This window comes from Peromyscus maniculatus, chromosome 16, assembly GCF_049852395.1.
Source record: "Peromyscus maniculatus bairdii isolate BWxNUB_F1_BW_parent chromosome 16, HU_Pman_BW_mat_3.1, whole genome shotgun sequence".
Taxonomy (NCBI): domain Eukaryota; kingdom Metazoa; phylum Chordata; class Mammalia; order Rodentia; family Cricetidae; genus Peromyscus; species Peromyscus maniculatus.
The window spans coordinates 50,099,633-50,120,941 of NC_134867.1; the positions used below are offsets into that span (position 1 = coordinate 50,099,633).

At 45.9% G+C, this 21,309-nt stretch overlaps 1 protein-coding gene across 5 annotated transcripts in view; it reads left to right on the forward strand.

The window, feature by feature from the left end:
* Sash1 (SAM and SH3 domain containing 1) overlaps positions 1–21,309 on the forward strand; it is a 246,786-nt gene that overhangs the window by 156,052 nt on the left and 69,425 nt on the right. For all 5 annotated transcript variants that reach the window (XM_076552784.1, XM_042262305.2, XM_042262306.2 and 2 more), the window contains one exon: positions 19,970–20,010. In XM_076552784.1, coding sequence (XP_076408899.1) covers positions 19,970–20,010 — 41 coding nt within the window. The remainder of the gene's footprint in view (positions 1–19,969; positions 20,011–21,309) is intronic.

The following is a 21,309-nucleotide window of genomic DNA, read 5'->3' on the forward strand; positions in this document are numbered from 1 at the left end:
AAATATCCCAACAGAAGCAGCTTAAGGAGTTTATTTTGGCATATGGTTCAGGGGATTCAGGCCATCCCATGTGGAGGGCACCATGGCAGCATCAGTTCCTCGCCCTGACAGCGAGAATATGAGGTTGCTGGCCACATCCTGGTAGCTGAGCAGGAACCAAAGCACTTCAGCTGGAAGTCGGGGAGCAGACTGAAGCCTTAAAGGTCGGTTCCTGGCGATCCCACTTGCATCCTCCACGCTTCCTTTCTCAAGGGTTCCATGACCTGCCAACACAGCCCCGCTAGCCAGAAACGACATGTTCAAACACATCGTTTTAAATCACAGCTTCCTTTTTCATCTTCATTACGTGAGCAAGCTCCGTCCAAGCTCAGCAATGGGCTTACTTACCCGGCGAGGTCTTTCTGGACCCAGCCTTGAGACGAGCCAGTTATTCCTATAGTAGTCACTTAATTGTCTTTAATTTCTTCATGTTTCATGAGCTCTTTGAAGGAGATACCATTTTTTTGAGACTACGTAGCTTGCCTAAGGTCCCAGAGCTGGATTCAAACCTGTCAATCCAGTCGTAGGGTCCCTTTGTCCATCGGGTAGGGGTGACCTGCCTGGTTCCAGACTCTTGAGTTTGGATTCAGGCACTCCCTGAGCAGCTCTGCAATCCTGGGGCCAGTTCCTGACTAAATGGGGTGTAATTATAGTAATTACCTCACTTAGTAAGCTATCTAACACACAGTGAGTACTCTGTAATCTTATCTATCACTATTATGTGTCTAATATGGCTCAAGTTCATGCCCTTGCCCATGGCTCTGGTGACTTATATTCTTGAACCTCACATGAGTCAGCCTGGCTGGAGCTCTAAGGCTTTCTCCTTCTCTGCCTCTTCCTTGGTGCTCAGGGCCCATTCAGTGCTTACCTCGAGCTCACTCCCTGACCTGGGTTCTTTGAAATAGGACGATGGCAGTGGATGGTTCCCAGATGCGGAATTGCTGTCTAGAAGACCCCCTTTTGGTCTTATTATTACCCAGTCTGAATAGGTGTCTCCCCAACTGACAGAGTATATGAAGACATGCTTTCTGCCTGAGAATATTAACACTAAAAGGTCACTTTCAAAACCATTTAATGGGGAGAATAGTGGCTTCCATCAATCTCCCATCTGTTTCTAAAGACTGTCCCCTTGCCCCGCCTGATTCCATTCTGCAGTCCGGTTCAAACCTCCTTGCATTTTCGTCCTCTTTAAGAAGAAACAGTGGATTCCATGTAAAGGTACAATATCTAGAAACACAATGGAAAATACCATTGTTACTGAATTCTTCTAACTTCTGAAAGAAGCAGTTGTTGGGGGACGTGCTTTTATCTTTTCTTTGGCGATTCCTTTGTTGAGTTGTGATTCAGATGTCTTGTCGTTCTTCCCTGAAAAGGACACAGTAAGGGACTGTAGAGCACTCCTGTGTGGCCCTGGGTTTGCTTGGCAACACTGCACACAGGCAAATGAGAGTACAGTTCAACCAGTTTTCAGTATGTTCAGAGTTTCACAGACATTTGCGTCATCAGTTTTACAGCTTGTGCTTATTCCTTTGTGTATGACCATACGGCCTTCTGTGTATCCACTACTGACGGATGGCATTGACATCCTTCCCACTTTTTTTTTTTGACTTTGTGAAGAATGCTGCTGTAGATACCTGTGTGCACATATGTGTTCTTGTCTTTATCTGCTTAAGATCTAGTGCACATACAATACAGTGTATTCACAGAAGGGGAAAATGGTGTCTCGTGTAGTCACAGCTAATTGTCATCATTAGCACACGCATCCATCTTACACCATTTTCACACCTCAGAAGAAAGTTGATGCCCCATAGCTGTGAGAGTCCTATGGATGTCAAAACCCTAAGCAATCATCCATCTGCTCTCTCTATACATTTGTAGCCTTACCATATAAACAGAGAGGAAATGTACTTTTGAAAGAAAATTTGTTATGTTATAGTGCACCATTAAGAATAGACCCTTGTATCCGATTCTTGATAACTTTGTATTCAACTTTTTTTGAAACATGTAAGAAATCATTCTCCTTGTAGTAAATTATTTCTCTATAGGCATGTTTCTGAGCTTGGGTCTATCTAGGTGAGGAGCTGGGGATTCATTCATCTTTGCATGTTCCCCAAGGACAGGGTCTATAGTCTGATGTCACATTGATTTTCTTCCTACGTGACTAGGTTCTGGCTCTAGAACACCTTCCTAGATGTGGGAATTCACACGTGGAGGGGTTGTTTGTCCTCAGAAGTAGAACCGATTCACTAAAAAGAATTGATGAGGTTCTGAGATTGCTAGGAAATCCAGGTCAAGCCATGTCCTCTGGAGCTGAGACTAATGCATCCTGTCTCTATATCCTGTTTGTGACAGGGATGTGGGGTGAGATGGACCACCAGTGTTCCCATGGGGCATAGGCCTGCATGTTCCAGGCCTGGGTTTGCGTCTGTGTGAGGAAGGGAGGAAGTCATGTGGGGGGGGGGGTGTGCCTTCGAAGAAGTGAATCAGTTTTCCTGCATGTCTGAAGATGGGCTGACCTTCCTGCAGGCTTTCTGTTGTGGGAGGTGGGCACAGTACCACAGAGAGAATCAGGGCAGCCCGGGCCATCATGATCTGGTCCTCGAACTATAGTTTACAGTGTAGGGTGTATAGACAGAACTGCAAAGTTAGGTTCAGGAAATAACTCTGCTGGACCAAAAGCCACCTATTAGCATATACACTCTATATTCTTTTGCCTTAATCAGTTTATTAATTACCATCTATGTTGAGGTCGGGGCCACAAGGACAAGGGCCTGTCCAGAAGCTGGAGTTTGAGTGAAGGCCCCTCTGTGACTCATCAAGGCCCTTCGCCACTCTGGGCTCTCCATTGTACACTTCCGCCTTGCTGGGCTGAGAGGTCTCTGGAGGCTCTTCTACCTCAGGCACCTTCCATTTGCTGACGTCAGCACGTCAGCACGTCAGCACAGGGTGGGGGGTGGGGGGGTGGTCACTTGGAGGTTTGCCTGTGTTATTGGTAGGAGTGCCAGAGCCCAACAGAATCCGTACCCGCACTTCGGCTTTGCCAGTCATGTGATCGGAAACAATGGATTTGAATTCTCTAAGCTCTGGGCTCCTAATAGATCAACCAGGCACAGTATCAGGCTGTCCATACACCTGGTACAGTGCCTACCTAGCCTGTCCCCTCACCTCAAGGGGCTGTGCTGCGCCTGGCAGAAGCCTGTCAGGGTGTCTGTCCTTAGTTTCCTGGCTAGGGCCATATGCAGAGCTAATCAGTGGCCACCGTCACTTGGTCACCCCACATGACTCTTGGGTCTCCTTTTCAATGTCACAAGTTGGGGGAGCCGCTAAGGAACAACAGCCATTATCATAGAGCCCGTGTGGTCGGTGTGCTGGAGTCCATGCTTGTGTGTTTATCTGCGTCCACATGTGTGCCCGCCGTGGCAGGGCATATTTGAGGGGCTCAACATTCCTGAATGCAGGGGCTGGGGCCGGGCGGCAGCTGCGTCGCCAGTGTGCTCTGCCTCAGCTGTTCTCCACTGAGAAGGCTGTTGCCCTTCATTCTGTCTGGTGAGTGAGCTCCAGCTGGCCTAACCTCAGCTGGAGGCCGCGTGCCTGGGCGGGTGGCTGCCTGCGAGGTGGCAGGCTGTGTGTGTGTGCCGTGATTGTCAAGGCTGTTTATCACATGGAGGTGACTGCTGTGTGCCTGCCTGCCTGCCTGAGAAGTGAAGAGAATATTGGGTCAGTGCTGAAGGAGGGCAGAAACGGAGCATCTCTATGCAGGCTGCCAGCAGAATACAAGGGACTTGCCTGGAATTAGCCAAGGGATCCATGTGTATCTGTTTTCTTTTTAATATTCCTTTATTTTTATTTTATGTGTATGAGTGTTTTGCCTGTATGTCGGTAAGTATACAACACACTTTCCTGCTTCCTGTGGTGGCTATAGGATCCCCTAGAATTGGGGTCACAGATGGTTGTGAGTCACTGTGTGAGTGCTGGGAACCAAACCCAGGTCCTCTGCAAGAGCAGTAGTGCTCTTAGCTGCTCAGCCATCTCTCCAGCCCGCTCCCCCCAACCCCCAAATATCTTTTTAAGCTGCTAACAAATCTATAAAGTGGATGGGATTTTATAGTTAAGGAAACCAAGGTTCAGAACGATTAAATGATAGCTAAGACCACAAGGCCTGGGCTGGGAAGATCAGAATCTCATATCCAGGTCTGGTTGTCTGCAGGCGGCAGGGTTTTTCGCAGACACCTCGCCACCGGGGGAATAAAAGAGTAATATTCTTTGGAGAGACCCCTGATGGGCTAGGCAGCTAATAAGACTTAATTTAATAAGCACTTAGCACATTTCTGGCTTAAACATAAACTCACTAGATCCTTGTAATAGAAGGATAGAAACAAACTGTGGAAAAACCATCATGGGAGAGGAGCCTTGGAAAGGAGAGAAGAGGCCTTGTGGGGATGGACGTTGAAGTTTGTGTAACTTAGGGCTTCAGTGAAGCTGCTTGTCCAAACTGCGTAAGGACCTTCTTTATTCTGGGATTTGACCTTGTACGTTGGTAGGGGCTGGTTCCACAGTCTGGGTGAGGCTGCTTCTCCAATGTCAATCAGCAGAACAGTGATCAGTACTCTAGTTTTTTAAAAGGTTCCATGTAGAGTGGGCAGAGCAAGACAGATGGCAGCCAGCCAGGATGGGTGGAACGAGAGCATCTCTCAACATCCCCAAGCAGACCGTTAAATCCATCCTCGCAGAGGACCCGAAGGAGTTATTGCTATCTCTCCTCAACATGCCTTGACTCTGTGAGTCAACACCCGTCTGAGTGACACAGACCACTTGCTGTCCCATGCCGCCCAAATCCCAAGGGAACAGCAATGACACCCGCTGGCTGCTCCTGGCCTTCATTGCCTGTGCTGACCTTGAAGCACAGAAAGTAGCCACCTCCACCTCTGCCCTCTACACCTCACCGAAAATGCTACTGTGGTCCACACCGGGACCCATGCAGGGAAGAGGATTCTAGGAGCCCTGGTGCAGGTGATCTGTGCTAGCATACTCCATGTCCAGCACAGGTTCCTAAGGAGTGAGCCAAAACCTTCCTACAGGTTTTCTCAGCAGAGTAGAGAGGACGTGCATCCCAAGCAGAAGACAGAGACCAGCAAGGGTGCTTGGAGACAGATGGCAAGAGGGCTCTGTGGCCCTCTTCTGGCTCTTGGCAGGCCTTTAGAAGGTCGCACAGGAATCCCACAGTGTGGGAAGGACCATTGGTGTGAGATGGATGTCTGGTGGCTTCACGGAGGCCTGAGCATCTTTTTGATCATCTCTGATGGTCTGTTGGTTCATTCTGTCGTCCTGCCTTTAAGGAGTGCCTCCTGTGCCCTGGGAATACACAAGGTCAAAGTGTATTCTTGTGAATAGCCTTGTCCAGATGAGACCAGACAGACAGGAGACTACTAGAAGTGGCCTGGCCGCTTGTGATTGGGATTGTTCAGCATCCCATTCTTGACTGGAAAAAAAAAAAATCTTACTACACTGTTGCTTGGTTTCCTTTAGAGATACGGGGGGGGGGGGGTAGGATGGGGCAAAAGATGAGAAAGGATAGAGCTGGTGCTGTCCTGTCCGTCTCTGGATGCAGCCATTCTTCCATCCATATCCACACCTGGGAACCACCTGGAGTAGAAAAGACAGCCCGCAGGCCTGATGGAGTCATCTCTGGCTGTGAAGCCCTGGAGACTGGAGTCTTGCCACAGATTGCTAGGCATCCAGTTGGGTTTTCACGAAATGCTACCCAATCCAGAGTCTTCTCACCCAGATGTAAGGGCTCTGTTTCTCAAATACAGGCAGAGTTTGGGGGGCGGGGGGGTCAGTCAGCTGACGCTGAGAGACCCTATGTTCATGATGACCCTGGCTGAGCTTCCTGGCATCCTGGTCATCGCTAGCAGGTGCCCGATGCGGTTGCTTTGGATAAAACCACAGGCTCAGAAGTGGGTGGCATGTGAAGGCAAAGTAAAGCCAGCCTGCGGATGAGATACGAGGGGTAGTGCCAACTGCCCAGGATTTTTTTTTTTTATGCAGAGGGCATGAGGGGTCTGACTAAGATAATGCTGAGGAATTTCAAAACGAGATACGATAAGACAGGGGAGCTTGGGTTCCCATTTTCATTGTGTTTGTAATGTCATCACCCATCACGCGTGTCTGTCCAAGAATTTAAAGTGTCCCGGGAGAAGACAAAGCTCAGTGGTTCTGCCCAGTCACCATGGAAGGAAGGGACCCAGATTCAGGTCACCACATTGTTCACGCTGCCTGGGGAGAGAAGTAGGGCAGGCAGGCAGGCGGGCAGGCGGGCGGCTCCCACGGTGGTGTCCAGGAGCGCCTTTAGCTAGGAGAGGAAGGGTCCTTCATACTCAGAGTTCTCTGGCTTTGACCTTCCGGGGCAGCCTCCCCAGCCTCCCCACCCCCTCCTGTCCCCGGAGCAGGTGACAGAAGAATGCCTCCTCAACCCCCTGTCCCTGCCTGGGCCGCCGGCACAAGCAGCCAGTGTGGCCAGCCGGCTTGGGTGATGGTGAATGAGAGCTGCTGTTTGTTGCTGCCACTGAGAAAGTTCTGACCCGCTTCCTCCGGAGCCGTTACCATGGCAACGCCAGGAGGAGATAATTGAATGGAGCCTCTTTCTTCCTCTCATCCTCTCTCCTCCCCGCCCCACCCCGAAAGGCCGGACCTGGTCAAGACTGCCTCCTGAGGCCTGCCCTATAACAGCTTAGTGAAGAATGCCGGCCCCCCCTCACCTGGGACCCATTACCCAGTGTGCTCGTGGCCCAGAGTCGTGGCAGTCCATTTGTACACCAGGTCTGCAGGCCTGCCTGCCCGGCAGCTGCTTGGTCTCCAGAGCTGAATGCCGAGGTGGCCTCCTCATATGTTCAGGCAAGCTCCATCCCAGGCTTCCTTACTGGGAAACTTTTTGGGGACAATAATAGATAGATAGATAGATAGATAGATAGATAGATAGATAGATAGATAGATAGATAGATAGACATACTCAGAAACTTTTCAAGAACTAGAGGGAAGAATAATTTTGTTTCATAAACAGAATGAATAGCAACTATGTATCTGTTAGGCAGAGCGGTTTCCTTGTTCCTTTTGGTTTTGTTTGAGTTTTGCGGCGTGGGCATCACACAGAGCCTCCCACACACTGGGCAAATGCTCCGCCCCTAAGCTATACCCCCAAGCCTTAAAGGTTTTATTTGTTTGTTTGTTTTTGTTTTTCCTCCTTCTTAGACTATTCAGGCTCATAAAAAGTTGCTAATATTCCTTTACTTTTGTGAAAAGTAGATTTTTTGGTGAAAAGAATGCACCAACCCCATTTTGTTTAATTTCTTTCAATTTTGCTTTAGGCAAAACTAATGATTCTTAAGACATAAAAAACCTAAATAAAAGTTGAAGTTCATAGGGAAGCCGTAAAATGAAGGCACTGAGGTTGACTGGATGCAGTAAACAGAGTCAACAAGATATTCGAGGTTCTTTCCAATTCTTTCCATGCAGTTCTTTATTTGTGTGCCTGTTGAGGGGTCATCAAAAGCCATGGTTTGAGGCTGGGGAGATGGCTTAGCAGTTAGGAGTGCATACTGCTCTTGTGGCTGTTTCCAGCAGCTGTATCTGACAACTTACAACTGCCTGGAACTCCAGCTCCTGGGTACCTGATGCCCTCTTCTGGCTACATGGGTACCTGCATGCACATGCTGGAAATAGAGACATACAGACATACACACCACAAATTTAATACTAACAATCATCATCATCATCATAATAATAATAATAAAATAATAGTTGTTTATTTGTTTGTTTGTTTTTAAGTCAAAGTTTGATCTGCGGCTTCAGACTCCAGAGTCTTCCAACCTGTATTGCACTTTCTTTGCTAACACTGTGGGCTCACAGTATTGGACCGAGCACTTTGAGGTAGTGGTGAAACTGATGATGTGGCCTTTGTATTTGTGGATTCCAACTTGTATTGAAAAAACACTGGGCTCGATATTTGAAGAGCTGAACTGAACTCCCAGCTCTATGACTTACAACTACAACCATCTCCCCTCTAATATACAATATTTTTGTTTATATGCTATATGCTTATCTATCTATCTATCTATCTATCTATCTATCTATCTATCTATCTATCTATCTATCTATCTATCTGGCAAATGCTTTATTGCTGACCCAAGCCACCTGCCCAAAAGATACTTAAACTTTCTAAATTGTTCATTTGTACCCCAAATATTACCCCAAAACAGTAATATTTTTGAACCATATGTGACCATGAGTAGTTGAAACTGTGAAAAGCAAAAAACAAAAACAAAACAGCAACAACAAAAAAACCCCTCATATACAAGTGACTCCTGTATCAGTTATGTGACCTTAGATAAGTCCCTTATAGAAGTACCCTGAGCCTTGGTACTTTAACCAGTATACTAGGGCATGTTCTTTTCTGGGTCCCCGTGGGCCTGAAGGATGAGGAGTTATATAACCACAGTAAACAAACCAGATCAATGCTTTGTAAAAGTTCATCTCTCTCTCTCTCTCTCTCTCTCTCTCTCTCTCTCTCTCTCTCTCTCTCTCTCTTTCTCTCTGCATTTTGTTTTGTTGTTTTGTGTTTAGACAGAATCTTACTATGTTGTAGCTCAGGCTAATTTGGAACTCATGACCTTCCTGCCTCAGCCTCTTAAGTACTGAGATTACATGGTATGGGCTACTATGCCTGTATAGCCATGGGTTAATTTGACTTCAGCATTGACAAACAGCTGCATATTCTCCTATAGCCAGGAGTTTACAGGGTGGTATTTAGAGACTGGTGCAGCTGGAATTGCTTCCTCTCTGCTATGGCATCCTTAGACTGTGACTTCCTTCCTTATAGTGAAGGATGACTACTTGGGTTCGCTTGCTGGTGTTTTAAACAAGGTGAAGGGGGAGAGCAAAGGAAGAGGGTGTATGTACTGAGCCAATTCTCTTAATCACAGAAACACTAAGTTTCTTAGAACTACCAGAAAAATTCTAGTATTTCTTTTCTGTGAGAGACTGATACTTGTTCCCCCTTAGCTGCAAGGGAGTCTGAGGAAGTAGTTTCACAGAGCACATTGCCACCCAACCGAAACCATGGTTCTGGGAGGGAGAGAGAACACGCGAAAAGTTATTGAAGTAACAGTCAAGTTAATTTATTACCTTAGAGAAAATTAATAGAATCTACTTGATTAATTATAAACTTGTGGAAGATGTGTACTGGACTGTGATACAGTTTCCTCATTAAGTAGCATAGAACTTCATTATCTCTACCAAGCAAACAGCAGTTCATCACCAACAGTTGATCTTCTTATATGAGACTAATCGGTTATGATTCCTTTCTGTATGATCTTATTTAAAATATTATGGACCCAATATGTCACAGAGATATTCTGAAGATGGGTTACTGCATTTGGAGGAACTGAAAAGATATTTATTATAGGTGCTGGATATATGTTGTTACTATCAGTGATGATCACCGGCAAAACTGGCATCCATGTATTCATTTTATATACATTTCTTATGTAGTTCTGAACCACCCAGTCACAAATGAAGAGAAATATGAGGGCTGGAGATGTAGCTCAGCCGATAGAGTGCTTGCCTACATAGCATGCCTAAGCATGCCCTTGAATTCTTCCCTAGCACTACGTAAAACCTGATGTGATGGTGCATGCCTGTTACCCTAGTAATCAGAAGGTGAACACAGGTGGATTGGAAGTTCAAGGTCACCCTAGGCTAAACAGCATGTTTGAGGCCAGCTTTACCTATATGTGAGTCTGTTCAAGACAAAGAAACAGAAATAGAAAGGAAGAGAAAAGGAGAAAGAGATTAAAAAAAAAAGCAATAAAAGAAAGGTTAAAATGTGGCCCAGATGGAACAGAGAAGCCACCCTGAGAGGTCCCTGGGAACTGAGGGATTGGATGTGAACAGAACATAAACAAACCTGTCCTGGATTTGGTTCTGCCTTTCTCTAACCCCCAGCCTGAAACCACAGCACAACGTGATCCACTCCACCCTTTTGCTCGTAAGTCCCAGCCTTAATGAGCCTGTAGCCTGGACACAGTCAGGCCCCGGACTTCCGCTGTGGATAGATGGCATTTGGCTGCTCGGCAGACGTGAAAGTCTTGCATTTCTGCCAGTGACCTGAATCGTTAATTTGCAGGACAAGTTACTAGCTGGTGTGTGAAAGGAGGAACACCCCTTCCGTGCACCTCTGTGAAGGGTTTTTAGCTTGGAGAATTTGTTGGCCCCCCTGGAGGTGCCAGAGAACCAAGCTAAGAAGGTGAAGGGCATTTTCAGAAGGTCTGAGAAAGACTTGGGTCCAAGTCCAGGGAGAAGAGGTACTATATTTGATCATATTTTATTACGTTTTAGTGTTTAGCGTATGCCGGCATGTTCTAGGTATCATACAGGCTGATCTTATTTTCTGAATGAGATGTCCTTTTGAGACATCTCATATGGAAGGAATAGCCTGACTTAAAATGGTTTTGAGAATGACTTTGAACCAAGGGTATTTATTATAGAAAGATGCAGGAAAAATTACAAGTGCCAAAATTCATGGCTCAAGAATCCAAATGTCTTCACTGTGCTTTCATCAGTCTCTGGGTATAAGAATTTGTGCCACATGATAATAGGACCTTGTCCTTTCTTCTCTGGACTATGATAAAATGCCCTGACAAAAAGCAGCTTAGGAGAGAAAGGGTTTTTGTTTTTGTTTTGACTTATTATTCCCGGTTGCTGTCAATCATTGCAGGAGAGCCAATGTTGAAACTCAAAGCAATTAGTCAACACCCCATCCAAGAGTAAAGGGAGAATAAATTCATTCATGCTTGTATAGAGCTAGCTTTCTTTATTCTTATACAGTCTAAGGCTCCCTGCCTAGGGAATGGTGCCACTCACAGTGGGCTGTCTTCACACATCATTTCACGTGTATTCAAGACAGTCTCCCACAGGCATGCACACAGGTCAATCTGAGGCAGGCAATCCCTCACTGAGACTCTTTTCCCAGGTGATTTTAGGTTGTGTCAAGTTGGCAGTTGTGACAACCATCACAGACCTGTCCATAGCAGAATTAAAGATGAAGTGGTAGCATTGTTTGGGGACAGCATCTATACTTCATAAATGTTGCTAGAGTTTTCCGCCTTGCCCACAGTCAGGACAAATCTTTGTCACCCGCCAGTCCCACAGCCGCTCAGACCCAACCAAGTAAACACAGAGACTTATATTGTTTACAAACTGTATGGCCGTGGCAGGCTTCTTGCTAACTGTGCTTATAGCTTAAATTAGTCCATTTCCATAAATCTATACCTTGCCACGTGGCTGGTGGCCCACCGGCATCTTCACATGCTGCTGGTCATGGCGGCGGCTGGCTGTCAGTCCTTCTGCCTTCCTGTCCTTTTATTTCTCCTCTCTGTTAGTCCCGCCTATCCTTCCTGCCTAGCCACAGCCGATCAGGTTTTATTTATTGATCAATCAGAACAACTTGACATACAGACCATCCCCCAGCACAGCCAAGTGCAGACCATCTCAGACACCTGCACTCAGGCCCATAGTCCTAATCATCCTCTATGCGGACCTGCTGGGTAACGCCACAAAGAACCCAAGAAGGGCTCCCACAGGACATACAGAACATCCCACAGCACATAAACTTGAAAAGCCCCTCGTTGCTTTTAGAAAGTTAAGGTGACATAATTGATGAACTTAAGTCATTTATGTGTCCATAGTGAAATAGCTGTTCATCATTAATAAAAAAAATTAGTGTATACTGTACTTGACCAAGCTAAATACTGCCCTACAGAGACATTAGGATATAAAGACTTTAAAATTCTCTAAATTTTGGACACACACACACACACACACACACACACACACACACACACACACACACACACACGTTGATGCCTGCAGAGGCCAGAAGAAGGTGTGGGTTCCCCTGGAGCTAGAGTTTCAGGTGGTTGTGAGCGGACTGACCTCTGTTTGTTAGGGATTGACCTCTGGACCTATGAAGATCAGCAAGCAGTCCTACCCAGTGAACCATTTCTTGACAATAAGATATAAACAAATGGAAATATTATGCAAGAAATAAACCAGATAAAGAACATTTGAGATGTGTTTACCATGGTCCAAAACCAAGTGTCTGTTTTGTCGGGTTCTAATAATCAGTAGCTTTTATGAAATGAGAAGAAGAAATAGCTGTATCAAAATGCTGGCGAGACGTGGAACAATTATTACAGAGCCAATCGGTGGCTGGAAATGTCTTAATCTAGCCTAGGGGAGGTGTGAGGGCATCGTGTGCTGAAGCCATGATGGTTGGTTCTGTAGAGCTGCCTGCGGGTTCCAGTCTGCCGCCTCATATTTATGTAGGTATTGTGCACAAGATCTTCCCTGGTACCAGGCACCATGTAAGGTGTTTCCAATCATCTAGTCACATACTGTCCCAGCAGCCTAGTAAGGTATGGACCATTTTCATTATTGCTGCTTCTTCATCCAGCAGCATCAAGGCATAAATATGAGGTGGCTTCTGTCTCTTTCCAAATCTGCCTGACTTCATCGTGTGTGACTCTTACCCAGGGCTGGGCTGTTACCTTGGATATCACACTATGCACACCTGCCTTAATCATTTGTGGAGGTGACCTTGTCAAGCTGGAAAGTACAGGCCAAAGCTGAGCATGGTGGCACATGCCTCCAACCCCATCCATCAGGAAAGCTGAGGCCTGAAGATTGCTGGGAGTTTGAGACCAGCCTGGGCTACATTGTAAGTTTTAAAGTTAGCATGGGCTACCCTGTGAGATGTTGCCCTGGACAGAGCAAAACAAAAAGCCAACAAGACAAGCTAAGGACAACAAGAAGAAATTACAAGCTGAGAGAAGACCCCGAAATGAAAGAAAAAGGTCTGGATAAGAGAGTGTTTTGATGGGGTTGATAAAATGTGATGAGTGTTGCTGTGTTGCACTCGGTATGTATGGAGTTGTAAGACTGGATGAGAATCACTGTCAGGCAAAGTGGGTGAAATTGTGTGTGAAGTCCAGCCTTTCCCCTAGGAAGGATCGGGTTTGGACTAAAGCAAAAGAGTTATATGTAGGACTCAGCACTAGGGGGTGCTGGCCTTTGTCTTTTACACACCCTGAGAGCAAGCCCTTCCTTATGCTCAGAGCCTGCCCACCTCACTTCAGTCCTGTCCCCGAAGCTGGGGATGGGGAACATCTTGAGTCTTTATGGCAGGTGGTAGATGGCAGTAACTGAATGTTATCCCATATTTATTTCTACTAAGTAGAGAGAAGATGTTCATGAGATGAAAAATATATTTGGTATCTTAGGACAATATTCATCAGGCTGGGAATATGACTCAGATTGTTTACCTCGCATGAAATAGGGTGGGTGGCAAAGTCCTATCATACCAGCACTTGGGAGATAGAGGCAGAAAAATGAGAAATTCAAGGTTAATTTTCAGCTACGTGTCAAGTTAGAAGTCAGCCACGAGGCCCTGTCTCATAAAACCTCCATACAGAAGTGGACACAAAGTTCCACCCTAGCCAAAACGCTGTTTGTTATGGACAACTACTGGGAGAGGGGAAGAAAAAAATCCATCCCCCCGCCCCCCTCAACAGACTGGTAGGTATATTTATCAAGCATACTCCAATGCAGGCCCCATGCTCAGGAGGATTTGTGGGAGAGGAAAGAATATGACAAAATATTGCATAAATTCTCAAAGGATGAATAAAAACATTTAAAACCCTCATACATATCTAATACATATACATTACCAAGCACAATATAAATTATACTTACATAGCTCATGAAAAAGGAAATTGATTTCTGTAAGATTTGTGAGCTGTTTTTGAGGCAGAGTCAAGTTTGTAGCCCAGGCTAGCCTAGAACCCACAGCCGCATTACTGCCTCGGCCTCTCCAGCGCTGGGATTGCAGCCATGAGCTGTCACACCTAGCAGAGGCTCCCAACCTTCCCTCCTTATAGCACAGGCATGCCCTTTTTCTACTTCCAGAGAAGGTGGCTAGTTTTGGGGACTCTAGGGTAGCCTGGGATAACGCCAGGTAATAGCAGACACAGTGAGAGCCCTGATTCAAAATTCAGCAGGGAGAAAACTAGCGCCGAAGTTTTATATCCCGAGATTTAAGATTATGGAGCCATAAAATCCCTGTAAGTCCCGGCTTTTAGTAATGTATAACATATGTTACTGCTTATAAATTAGGTTATAACTGCATTTGTGTGCGTGCGTGCACGTGTGTTTGTTTGTTTAGTTACAGTGAAAATTCTGGGACACCCATGGGAACCCTGACATGGTGTATATAGTTCAGGACTTCATTTGGGTGTAGGTATTTATTGTGCTTTGCTGGTCTTAGCCTGTGAAAAGGAGCTAGAGTTTGTGCTTACCTGGGTGCACCTTAGAATATTTGAATGACTACAAGAAGGAATGATTCGGAGTCACATTATTTATCTCCTTGCTTCCTTCCATCAGCAGACCGGAAGGTGTTGCAGCTAGCTCCTCGAGTGTCCTCATGTATCCCTAGACTTCATTCAGATCTGGGCTGGGAAACATAACATCACAAGTTCTTCTGAGGAGTGGTCTGTTCGTTATGACCGAGCAGGGCCAGCATATGCCCGCGTGCCCTTGCAGACCATCTCTTAGGAAATAGAAAAGGGCGGTGCCTGTAGGTGTGGGTTAGGCTAGTGCTGTGTGAACAGGAAAGAGAGGTGAAGGGGATGGGATGTTGGGAGGCACTGGACTTGGGAGTCTCACAGGGCAGTTCTGTGCCTCCTTCCCTGAGTGAGATTTCAGGTGACAAATACATTCTGTGCTCGGATAGGTCTACACTGCAGTCTTGATTTGGGAGGTGGGAGTCTACAGAGGCTTGGAGAATACATTTTGATCTGTGTCTCTTCCTCCTCCCACTGGGTGGTTTAACGAGGATGCCTCTTCCAATGCTGGAAACTCCATAGAAAATCGACAGCCTATGTACAGCCTGTGTACTGAATCTGAGGCAGCGATATATCTGTAAAACTTGACGAGCATTATTCCGGCTAGAAAAGGGGACATCTACCCCTCATGCCTTCTCTCTTTGGGCAACTTCTCCATGTGTCACCGCCTGGCCTCACCTTTCTGATCCCTAAAAACATCAGGACTCAAGCCTCCAAAATGCCTCTCTGTGTTGTGTTACAATGTCCCGGACTCCTTATAATGTGAGTGACTTTGGTGTGCAGCTCTAACCTCATGCACCCCACTTTTCCTTTTGTATCTACTCAGAAGGCTTAGAAGGCACCCCCGGTGCCACTGGTCCCACACACCCCACTTTTCCTTTCATATCTACGTGGAAGGCTTAGGCACCCCCATAGGCAGATGCGTGCGCTTCCTCTCTAGCTTTCACCCCGTGTTTTTCCCCACCACAGGGGCGTGAACGCCACAGAAGTGTGGTTCTACTGAAGGGTACATCTTCAGGGAGGTCTCAGTGCTCCTGGCCATGTTCCTCCCTCTCTGACTCAGCAGCTCTTCCTGCCCCTCTCCCCTAGCTCCCATTGGCCAAGCCTCACCTGTGTCCTTTAGCAAATGTTCCCTGTGCCTCAGAGAATGCCTGGCTCACTGGGATCTGCATAAATTGGAAGCAAGAATGGGAGGTTGAAACTGAATGAACAAAGGAATGACATTGGCCAAGTTCTCAGGATACATTACCTTAAATTCGGTGTTTTTTCTTTTTTTTAGTCCAATAATTCTTTAATTTCAGAATATTCGTAGATGAATTTTGTCTTTAGAAACTGCTTAAGTGGTTTAGGGATCTTAGGGAGAAATGTTCACATGTTAGTAATATGGGGGTCTTAACTGTAGTTACTGAAGAAAAGATGTTCACTCTAGTTCTGGAAAAAATAAGACAGACTTGTGCAGGATTTGAACCCGGGACCTCTTGAGCTCTGAACAAGAAATCCCACCCCAAGAGTTCTTGAGTCTTTGGGTGTAATACTTTCAGAGTGCAACAGAGTGCTAAGTGTTGCTTCCTGGTCCCCATCCCTTCTGCTCCTTTATCAGTGAAACTGATGTTGCCCACAGGCCCACAAACCACCTTCTAGATCTTCCCCTTTCAGGCACACTGTATGGGGTCGGAAGGAGGTTGTGATTGGAGGTGCAGCCTCTTTGGAGCTGACTTCCGAGAGTTCATTTCTTCCACCATAGGGCCAATAAATGACTCTTCTGCCTGCTTTCATCCAGACTTGAACTTGGCTACATGGCTAATTCAGGTCCTGCAGGATGGATGTTAGACATGGTCTCAAATCGAGGGAAAAAATGTGGCATTTTGCATTCCTCCTCTGCCAGGCTCTGCAGGTACAATTCACTCTGTCCAGATTCGCACAATGTCACTTTTCTCTTTTGAAAGGTGATGATCTGAGGAGCCTCACACTTAGGAGACACTGGCTTTGACCAGTCCGAGTGTTGTAAACTTGTGAAAATTTAAAAACAAAAATTCCACACGCTGTATCACAATTGAACAAAGAATCTACAGTGCCATCTTCTGGTGATCTGGGGGAAATGCAAGAAACGTGGGTGCTGTCAAATGTGAGGGTAAAATACCCAACGTGTGATAATTTGGAGAGAGTGAATGAAAATAACAAAAGGAGCTAAGTCTGTGTTTGGGGGAGGAACCTATGATTACATAGGTTTATAATGTCTAGGTGGCAGAGAGAAGGTGCCTTTTCCCGAAATGACGAGTTTGGAAGCATTTTTATAGCACCAAACATTTCCATTTGCCTGGAAGTATGAAAAGATGGCTTTGGGATGGAAAGGAACCTTTACATTTCTCAAAGATAGGATTGAAATGGTTTATCTTCATTTTATCCAGAGAGGGCAAGGCATACATTCAAAAGAAAACAGGGCCACAGCAGGCCACCCGGTGTGATCCCTGGTGACTGCCAAGTGGCCATGGAGCAAGAGACTGCTGCCTCCCCTTGTGGGGACCATAGCTTCCTATAAAATTGGAATATAAATCAAGTGGTAGTTAAACGTCATTTAATCCATTAAGATATATCACTCTCAGTCATCAGAGGACTTAACTATTTCTGCAGACCATTTTCTTGAGAAAACATTTCTTTTGATGTAAGGAAGAATTGTTACAAAGCTCTGACCACGTCGGTAGCTGGTTTTATCCAGTGCTGGGAATATTTCATACACTTGATTCTTAGCAATGGGTCCGTACCTTCCTAGTGCTTTCAGTAAGTGTGAAATAGTGTGTTGTCCCCTCCACTTTTAGTGGGCTCTTAGAACTGGTAGGTGAAGGACAGTTGAAGCATGTGGGTGGCCATATGCTACTATGACATTGAGTTAAAAATGCAACACAGGAAGATTTGTCTTATTTGAGAACAGCTCAAAGATGACCTCTCTTGAAAGGTTCCCTGCCTTCCTCTCCAGCCAGCTAGCCCAGGGCTCACTCTTGACAGTATTTGCTGGTCTCACAATTCACCTGTGGCCATGAGCATAGAGTACCCAGCTCCACCCTCCCACCCCCCTCCGTGATAGTCAACTTTCCATCATTGTGTCAAAGACCAGAGAGCAAACAACTTAGAGAGGATCTGCCTGGGCTCCTGGTTTTGCTTGCTTTGGACCTGAGGCAAGGTAGGAGGATATCATGGTCTAGAGAGCAGGTGGTATGAAGTGAACAGTGTTCATTACAGTGTCTGGTAAGTGGAGAAAAATGCCTGGCCCATCAAGACTTCCTCCTTCCCTTTTTATAGCCTGTCTAGTCTAGGCTTCAGCCTATTTGATGGTGCCATCCGTATTCAGGTGGGTGAGCCTTTCTCCCTTAGTTAATTATCTATGGGGACTTTCACAGAGGTATCTAGAATGGCTTTAGTGATCTCCCTGGACCCCTGCAGGCCAATCCAGGCCAACCACACCCCACTTCTGTCTTTGCGTGCCTCCTCCTTTGCTTGTTTGAGACTGGATCTTATGTGTTCCACACTGGCCTTGAACTCTCTGTGCAGCAGAGACCTTCACCTCCCCAGTACTAACATTACAAAAGAACACCAACTGTCTTCGGCATTCTTCAGTGATGGGGTCAAACCCAGGGCTTTGTGCACTAGACAGGCACCCTACCAACTGAGCTATGGCTCTGTCCCTGTGTGCCTCCTTGTTCATATCCACCCCCTCCCTAACAATAGTCTCATTTCTTCATACCATATGTCCTTGTCCCTTACATGTAATATTGCAAGATCTAGATTGGCTGAATGTGTCTAACGCTTAAAATGGCCACCACTTGAAAGCCTTTCAAGTAGACATGAGTTGAAGCTCTTTTATTTTTGCCGTGGGTAGGAGGACGAAAAAGAGTAGATTCTGGATTTTTTGGGGGGCGGGGGGGGGAGTGTAGTTTGGTGATCAGGCCGGTTTCCTCACTGTGGGTGTGTGTGGGTGTGTTTGTGTGTGCGCACACATGCCTGCAGTGTGGTAGAAAGGAAGATGAGTCGTATTTCAGCTCTTGACCTCTGCAATGGTTTCTCCTGCGTCTGTTTTGAGTACCTTTTCTAGTTTATCATGGAGCTCTTCCAGGGCTTCCTGCCAGTCAGAAGTAGTTCTCTCCTCTTGGATGTGGAATGTTATGTCGCTTGCGGGGTCTGGGTACCCGTCCGACGCCAGTCAGCATCAATACCTGTACATCTACGTAGCGGCTCAATTCTCGGGGGCCCTGTGCCCTCTTCTGCACCTTAAGTTCTTGAGGTCCCTTTACCTGCAAGGTCTCCGTCAGGTGTTTGGAGGTCCTTCACTTGTCCCCTGATGGTTTTCAGTGTTCCCTCTCAATACCTTACCTCACAACTGGCTTTTCTAAGCATCCAGGTAGTAGCTACAGCGTTTAGCCAGGCATCTTCTTATCTTCCTCTCTGGTAGTGAACTTAGCGAGATGATTTGGATGTGAATTCTCTAAGTACCCAACTTCTGTTCTGACACAGGCTCTTCCTGTTTTCCCCTTTGGCATGCCTGTGCCTAAGGACACCAACTTGGTCCTCTAGAGTTTGTACCCAGCAAGTGAGGATTTTGATCTGATCTCTACTCATCTCTCCACCCCTTTTGATGTTAATATTTAATATCCTTTGCTTTCCCTGCCTTCGTGCTTGAAGTTGGTGCTGACTAAGTGCTGTCTAGAGGACCAGCTCACTCTCTGGTTTTAGGCTGTGGCTCACATCCCATGTTCCTTGGGCTCACGAGGCTCAGCTGGCACTCGCTGACAGATGAGATGTGAAGCAGACACATTAACTGTGATTAACTTGGATCCATCTTAAGAAAAATTTGCCATGACTTAAACATGTGAAGCTCTCACACAAATAAAAATAACAGATTTCTGGCTTGATTTTGAACCTCATAAGATCTGGAAAGACCAACTATCAACCATGCCAGTTGTTATCACCAACTACCGGAGCTCCATAGTGGCTACCCCTCCCTCCACTTGGGCATCCGGTCTCCTTTTGACTGCCTTTGCCACCTCCGCAGCCTACCCTGGTCTTTTCTCCAGCCGCCCATGCACCTTGCTTGTTGGCCCAAGCAGCCTTTGTGCTGTGGAGTTGATATGTTCATTCTCAACTTTTTCTTTTCCACTTACCCTATAGAATTCGAGGTGGCAGGAAGTCAGCTAGTGATTAGTTCACAGACATGCAAGATCCTTCAGCAGCCTCTAGTGAAAGCCCACATTCTTTTTTAAATATAGATCCTGTCCTAGACTGGTTCATTAATCAATATTGACAAATGGTACCCATTTTCCAAGAACTCAGCAGATAGGTACAAAAAAGACCCACTGTAGAAATTCCCCAGGCTCCAGTAAACACTGTTGGTCCGGGATCCAGCTGGTTAGGAAGATTGTCAGTGAAAATTCCATAAAACCAAGGCCCTCTGGCAATATGAATTTACATTTTGTTTTCTTTTCTAGGTACCCTCTTCATAAATCAAACTCGGAAGACGGCTGTGTAGGTTAGTACCACTGCCTTTGATTTAAATATTTAATTGGATTATTTTCTTTTCATAATTTATAGAAGATATATAGACATGTAAAGCTATAGACCTCACACACATAAAAATCTGTCCATTCAGAAACAAACACTGTGAACATTGTGTGTCTGTGTGTGTGTTTGTGTGTGTCCGTGTATGTGCACATATGCATGTAGGATGAGGTCCACATTGGGTATTCCTCAGTCACTCTCCACCTTACGTTTTGAACAGTCTCTCACTGAACCCAGAATTCCACCAGTTCAGCTAGATCAGTGGGCCAGCAAACTGGGGAAACCTGCCCATCTGCCTCCCTTGGCATTAGGGTTGTAGATACATACCACTGTGCCCTGCTTTTTATTGTGGGTGCTGGGATCCAGCTCAGCTGCACATACTTTAGAACATCTCTAGCCCTGGTATTCGATGTGCGATTTTCTAATCTTTTTTTGCCATTAGGAATTGTTCTTTTGAAAATACAGGTGGCATCACAGTCTACATACTGTTTTACAGGTCTTCAAAATGGGACAGTTTATGAGTATTTCCGCTTGCTAAATATCCTGAACAGTAAGAGGCTTACTGTTATTGACTGTGCCATAAGCCCACTGACCAAGCCTCTTTGCTGGATCTTTATGGCTGATAATTTTTCTCTGTTATAAACAGATTACACTATCAGAAAATTCCTTAAGTTTGTGTCGCTGATCATGCCCTCAGATAAACTCTTCAGTTTTGGAATGTTTAGATAAATAACGTGCATTCAAGGCATGATATATTTTATATATCCTTGATTACAATAAGATCTATTCTTGATATAGCAAAGGGTGGATGGGTTATAGGCTCTCCAATCCGGCTGCCAAGATTTGAATCATAAATGCCACCCTTGCGCTACTGTAACCTTGGGAAGACACCTGCCTCTCCAGGCCTTGCTTTATCTCACCTCCTTCATGGAATGAAAACAGACCCCATTGGTGGGCATGGTAGGATGTAAGTGTAAGCTCAGCACATGGTAGGAAGATAGAGAGTTCAAAGCCAGCCTGAGATACGCGGTAAGACCCTGGTACTATTAAAAAAGGAAGAGGAGGAGCCTGAATAAGATGAAATGAACTAGACTGTTAAATAGCAAAGTGCTTGCATAAGTGGTGAAGAGATATTAGCTATCTTTATTGTCTCCGTTACATACACGGAATGTGAGAAGGAAAGGCACACAGCTTATAGGCAGAGAAATGCATTCTGGTCTCAAACACTGCCTTAAGAAGCCAAATGATTGATACTCAGTCTGCTTTCACC